At 43.3% G+C, this 7,240-nt stretch overlaps 1 protein-coding gene across 1 annotated transcript; it reads right to left on the bottom strand.

Annotated features, from left to right (window-relative positions):
- Positions 1–187: 187 nt before the first annotated feature.
- rlbp1b (retinaldehyde binding protein 1b) lies at positions 188–6,984 on the bottom strand. Its single transcript, XM_080761451.1, has 7 exons — positions 6,912–6,984; positions 4,574–4,702; positions 4,135–4,339; positions 3,405–3,583; positions 2,610–2,768; positions 1,820–1,930; positions 188–1,142 (listed from the first exon to the last, which is right to left on the bottom strand). Exons 1-7 carry the CDS (start codon positions 6,921–6,923, stop codon positions 1,014–1,016), a joined length of 924 nt encoding a protein of 307 aa, XP_080617577.1. The 5' UTR covers positions 6,924–6,984; the 3' UTR covers positions 188–1,013.
- Between the last annotated feature and the right edge of the window lie 256 nt (positions 6,985–7,240).

Here is a 7,240-nt window from a genome sequence, read left to right as displayed (position 1 = left end):
CGGTTACCACTACCACAATATCATGGTAGACAAACAGACTTTCAGGTAATACGATTATATACAGTTTATTGTACACATAATTGTGACATTCCTCATGGTGCAACAGGTACAGTAGGATACGGGTGAAACTTCGTAATATATTCATGTCCAGAGACAAAAACAGAAGACAAACGAGACAGGCACTTGTTGGAATATCAGCTGTGTGGTCGAGGTGGGGTTTGTGGGTGGCCTGTAGTCCTGACAAAGCACAGCTCAACAGTACACTCTGCTGCTGCAATTTTAACTCAAGGAAAGAGACAGTGGGTTTTACATTATGCTGTGTGTGGATTTTAACTATTTTAAATGTGTGATTGACCACTTGAACCATAGCATCCATAGTCTAATGCAATTTTTTTAAACAGAATTCAAATTCGTACACATTAAAAACAAAACGTATGTTGAAAGATAAACAAAATAGAAGATCAAGCTTACAACGCATTGTGATGCAACATGTATGTAGATCTGCTACTTTTGCTATTCATTATATGACAAAGTACTGTACTGTAGGGCTTCAGTGGATGTATGGATAAATAATCAATCAATCCTCAGAGGCAGGACAAAACTCCCTCTGCCCTGTTTAGTTGTGCTTTGCCCAGACCCCAGATTTGCACAAGCTCTGGATGCGTGCCTTCTATCTAACAGTGACTCACTGCAGTCTTAAACACTGTCTCTCAACGTCTGGTCCGGAGCCCGCCAGGGGTCCAAATGGACCACTTCCGGGTCTTTAACAATTTGAGAGTGTACAAAATGGAACCATTCATTTATTATCTTTGGGACGGTCCGGAGTCGGGACCCCAATCTACATTGTACAATTCTCAAAATTCTACAAAATGGGAACCAATTGGACCCTTCCCCATTTGTACACTCGTAAGGGTCCATTTGGACCCCCTGGAGGCCACCGAACCCGACCAGTGGTCTATAGTGAGGGAGGTTGTGATAGAGTCTGGTTGATAGTGAAGGTGTTCGAAGGGCGTTTAGTCAAACAGCTTGGCTGCGATGGCCTTGCCGTCATACTTGGTCGATTTGCCATCGAACTCGGAAGGGAGGATTTCAGGGTCGAACTCTTTGTAGTAGTTTTCCATCTCATCTCCATGGACAAAGACCTAGAGGAAATAGACACATTGTGAATAGATCAGGAAGGGGTGTGTCCTTTCTGGCCCTCAAAGTTACAGTGGTGGGATTTCTTTTTTTTAGTAAAGTAAAAGGATTAATAAACGTTCTGTTAGAAGTAAAAGTCCAGAATCCAAAGTACAAAAGTATTGACATCAAAATGTACTTACAAAAGTAAGAAAGTACTCATTATGCAGTGTCGAATGTCGAATTTCTCAGGTTTTCAAATGTATGACATGTATAAAAATCTTACAAGATTTTTCTACAAGCTCACAAAGCATCGTGATTCGCGACGCATTGTGAGCTTTAGAATTAGATCGGCTAAATGGCTGAAATGTACCTGTATATAGGGCTGAAGTGGTTATTGTATGTTCTGTAATAATAATCAAAATCTACAAAGTAACTAGAAACTAGTAATGTAGTGGAGTAAAAGTACAACATTTGCCTCTGAGATGTAGTGGAGTAGAAGTAAAAGTACAAAAAATTGGAAATACCTCAAAATTTTACTAAAGTACCGTACTTGAGTAAATTTAGTATTTAGTTACTTTACACCACTGCAAAGTGCTAAAATAATGTGAGATTCCTGTCATTGCGGTTGGTTTGGGAGAATCCTGCAGCATAATATTCCTCATACAGAACCAGTCTTTGGTTCCTAACTTCCTATACTTACTCTCTCCAGTAGTTTGCCCTTCATGAGAGGTTTGACCACGTTGTAGGTGGTGGTGAAATACCAGGGCTGGTGGATGAAGTGAACAGCCTTGAAACGAGCAGGGAAGGAATCCTGGTGCACGGAGAAAACAAACCCAAATACTGATTAAGCATCGTGCTGTAAATTATTCATCCTAATCAGATTACTACAGTTTGTTCATGATCTTAAACTTGACCCACTGACCCAAAAAAGTATAAAAGACTCTCTCTCAGTCTCTCTCTCTCTCTAATGTCGGCCAATCATCTTCCACACCTCAAGTTCATTTAGACTAGTATGCAAGAACAACTCAAGTACTGTACCATGAATGGCTAAACTGCCAGAATTGGTAACTCATCTCATATGAACAACCAGGAATTCCCAGTTGATTATCAAAAATGTACGGCATTATTGTGCAATATTGTGCAATCACGCTAATTGGAATTGTGAAAAGGCCTTTATAGTCAGATTCTAGGGCGAGGGACCAGGTTGGTCGTGGGGGTAATGATATGGGGGGCAGACATTAGTCCGACGTACCAACACAGCCCGACATACGTGGCTGGTCAAGACTCAGGCGTGGCTCCGACATGCGTGGCCAATTAGGACACGTGTGGCAGGTTAAGACTCACCCGTGGCTTCCGCGTGTGGGTAGGTTTTAGGTTTCTGGTTTAAGGACTTCAGTGTTTTGTACCAAAACACTGGACGGACTGTTAGTACGTCGGACCAAAGATATGCACCCAATGATATGTGCTGGCTGCGCCAGGCGTTGATCTACCTGTAACATGTCCACCATCTTCTTGAGCTCCGTGGGTTTGATCCCCGCGGCCTGTTGCATGGTGAACCCTTTGAAGTTCTCAATGATGCAGAAACCGTTGATCTGCGTCTCCTCGTTCTCCAGGAGTTTCTCCAAGATCACACAATACGCACGCAGGATCTATGGAAAAATACACACACGCACGCACGCACGCACGCACGCACACACACACACACACACACACACACACACACACACACACACACACACACACACACACACTTACACACACACACACACACACACACACACACACACACACACACACACACACACACACACACACACACACACACGCACGAGCGCAACACACGCAGTCACATTGCAGCAGTGACACCTTGCAGCCATGACTTCATGGTAGTAACAAAAGGTCAGCCTATCTGGAATAGATAGGTTGATGCAACGCATTGTGAGCTTGTAGATCGGATATTTTCAAATGGCTGAAATATAGGGCTGAACTTAAGTGGTTAATTTATATGTTTTGTAAAAAATTATCCAAATCTACAAAGTAACTAGTTTTCAACTAAATGTAGTAATATTTGCCTTGTAGTGCAGTAGAAGTAAAAGTATAGAAAATTGGAAATACTTAAATAAAAAATACCTCAAAATTTTACTTAAGTACAGTACTAGAACGAATGTACTAAGTTACTTTCCACCACTGCATATCTGGAACAGTCTCTACTAGTCTACACATCTATGTGTATACGGTATAGATGCACTGTGGGATATGTAGTCCCTCTGTGATTGGAGTCTGACCTCATCGAAGGTGATCTCCTCGTAATCCCAGTTCTCGATGTTGAAGAGCAGAACGATGCGTCCGTACTTGTCTCTGCTGGACAGGATGCCAGGGTAACCTGCCTCTATGGTGCTGCGGACGGCCTCTGGAGTCAGGTTCTCAAACAGCTCCGGGTAGTCCCTCCTGAAACGCACGTACCCTGAAAACACACGCATGCACGCACACACACACACACACACACACACACACACACACACACACACACACACACACACACACACACACACACACACACACACACACACACACACAGAATGAGTGGTGAGTGGTGCGTTCTGTATGTGCTAAATGCCTAAATTGTAAATTGCCTGTACTATACCAGTGGTTTTCAAACTTTTAAATGTCAAGGAGATTTCCAGAGTACCGGTAGTCGTTTTATTACCGAATTCTGATGTTATTATATCCATTAACCAGTGATAGAGGTAAAAAAGAAAAGATCCATGCCAAGCGTTCCTCCTCAGCTCCGACCGTGGATAGACGCCTCCTCACTGCTCAAGGTTACAGTGCACCAATTCTTTGCCTCTATATCAGTGGTTAAACGTGTCCACTTGGTTCCATTTGTACGCTGTCAAAGTACAGACTTGGGGGGGGGGTCCATTTAGAACCCCTCAAGGAACCTTGAGGAGGATCCAACTTGCTCTGCCTGCTCCACTTTGAGAACCACCACTGCCCTGGCATAGAGTGACTCACCCTTCATGAGCTCGAAGGCGCGCGCCACGTCGTACTTCCTGGCGCGTATGAAGCGGATCAGCACGCCATCGGGCTTCTCTCCAAAGGTGTCCTGGACGCCCTTGGCCAGGTCGTCTCCTCCGTCAGCCTTCTCCTTGATGATGGCCCTCAGCTCCTTCGCCGCAGACACGCGCTTCTCGTCTGTCTCCAGCAACTCATCCTTGGCCTGTTTGGAGTCAAACCACACTGGGCGGTTAGCTTGGAATCAGGATGTCCAAGACCACTGCCAAGGCTATAGACACAAATATTATTTATACTTTTTTTTGTTAAGATTCTGTGTCATGACATGTTTTATCGCCACAAGACCCAAAAGAGAAATTAGACATTGGTCCAACAACATGGACCAACATGAGTCCCGACTACCGACCCACTAGTGTGTGAGTGAACACCTGCATGTCACCTTCTGCATGGTGTGGTCCGGTACTTTGGGGGAGGGTCCAAACACCGGGCCGTGATCTTTCACCGTCAGGCGCTCCAGTTTGGCCCTGAGAGCCTGCTCCTCCTCAGACACCATGCGGAATGTTCCACTCTGACAGAACACAGAGGTTATTAAGAGTAGTTATTATGACAGGAGGCACTATGGTTTGTTATTAACATGTTTGCGTTATTATAAGTTGCGGTATGGCTATTTGAGATAATGTTAGTACCGTGACTGAACCAAGAGACTTTCCTGGATATTTACGGTACCATACAAACTGATTTTGGTGTAATAATTACCAACTCATTGTAACTCTCACTAAAACATTGGACGTTGCCAGTGAGCCATCAGCTGAATGTGAGGTTGAAACACGTGAGTCAGAGAAGAATGCCTTTCCACTGAAGTTTGCTGTTTCTAAATCAATAGACCTCAGTGTTGTTAAGATGTTAATCTGACTCACATGAGTCCATGTGAACCGTAAATAGATTTCTTTCCCCTTTTCTTGTTAAAACCTACGGTTGGGATCAGGGATTAGCCGCTAGCAGACACAGCTGCTGTTGACCGTATCGTCAGTGGGAACAAGGAGCTTTGGTGTTGAGAAATGTTGAGCCACTGGACTCGTGTTAGAAAGTTACACAATCATTACTACAGGCTGTTGGCCAAATGTTTAGTAGTAGTTGGTTGTTAGAATGAACATCCTGGAAATCGAACATTTTTGGGGCTTTTTTTCCTTTGTTCAGATCACAGTAAGTAGACAGGAAACGGGAACAGAGATGGGGGGAAGACACACAGCTAAGTTCGTCTGGATCAGGACTCAAACCCGCGACACACTGCCAGGAAATGGATAATTAATTGGATCATCTCTGCTGCAGCCCCTGAGCAAGGAACCAACTCAACCCCAACCTGCTTATTGTACTTTAAGCTGCTCTGGTTAAAACGTGGCTAAATGTCTCCTCACTGAATCAACACAATAATCTACTTCATGCACTTTCCTAATTTTTGTATAACCACGCCATAATTATAGTCTAAATTAGCTCTGATATACTGAATGTGCTAACCTCACTGAGTCGGTCGGTATTGCATGGTCCTTGGTTGAATTCCACCTGGAGACCTGTATGTGTTCCACCTTTCTACTCTACCTTATTGTTATTCATGTCCTCACTGTATTGCATTACTGCTATTATTTTAATGTTGTCTTACGCCTTTGCTTTTCTTTCTCTGTTGTTCTTTGAGCACTTTGAGCTGCATTTCATGGCATGAAATGTGCTCACTGCTATACAAACCAGTAAGACGCGCAAACGCGGGAAGCGAACGCAGCTGAGACCCTGCAGATCATGTCTGTCTGTCTGTCTGTCTGTGTGTCTGTCCCGCTGTTACTGTATATGTGGACCTGGCCCCTTTTGTGCCCATATATGGAGCTGAGTGATTGCTGATGCAACACACTCCATATTTGGACGTATAGCGGGACAGACACACACACAGACAGACAGACACACACACAGACAGACATGATCTGCTAGGTCTCATAGTAAGTGCTCACTGCGTTCGCAATAAAGGACAGGGCCCCTGCCCAGTGTCCATATATGGAGCTGTCTGACGTCTGCATAGACTCCATATTTGGGCATGCCTGACAAAGAACTCCATATATGGGCATAAACGGGACACAGACATAATATCTGGGTGGGGCATGCATTTCCAACTTGCATCGTTCCAAGTAGGCCAGTGCCCAACGGGCAACACTGTAGAGGCTCCAACGGGATTCTAGTATCTAAATAAAAGTACAAATGCTAAGAAATAACTTTTAAATATCTTGACTGATTTGATTTGTAAATGACAATGCATTGCACTCCTGTGCATCACTAGTCCCAGGTTTCTAGAAGATGGAATATAGCCGTTTCGTTTCCAGTTCTGTTTTCTTTTCTTTGTTATGTCAAAGGGTCAGACCTACATAGGCCTCAGATATCACATCAATAACTGATACAACTATAATTCTATCAACTTCTCTACTAACAGCAGGATGGTGGGACAGGAAATTAACTTCTCACATCTACTTGTGTTGTGTTGCTGTTATTTAACTATGAGTATGGCAAAACAGTTCTAAGCTCTATGAAGCCACTTTCTGAGTTCAGATCTAGGACACCATCTATCTTCTAAGATCACAGGAAATTGTGCAATACTGTGGGTACTTCTTACTATTGGTTGCTTACTACAGTATGTTGGTGATCCAGGAACAGAATCTTATTTCATTGAACTTGCAACTAAGTCACTTTAGATAAGAACATCCTAAATGTAATGTAAAGAAAAGGTGTAATGTACTTACAACGACAGCCATGTCTGCTTGTCCTTTACAACTGCTGCTTTAACTCTGAAAAATACAAATGGGAGACTGAGAGGGATAGGAGGAAACAATTAACCCTACCCTACCAGCCATGGCAGGATGTTTTAACATTCTTAGCTCCTGTTATCGGCACTGGCAGTTCACATTAAATTCACATTATATCACTTTTATTATTAAAAGTAGTAGTTACACTGGTTCTTTGGCTTGATTGTTCCCTTAGCATTACGACAGTACTATACACAAAGATTCAGTAGGTAGACAAAACAGACTCAATTATGTTAATTCATCCATGAAACACAAGCAACTCACTC

This window comes from Protomyctophum bolini (assembly GCF_963924005.1).
Source record: "Protomyctophum bolini genome assembly, chromosome: 4".
Classification (NCBI taxonomy): Eukaryota; Metazoa; Chordata; class Actinopteri; order Myctophiformes; family Myctophidae; genus Protomyctophum; species Protomyctophum bolini.
This window is presented reverse-complemented; position numbering and strand designations above follow the sequence as displayed.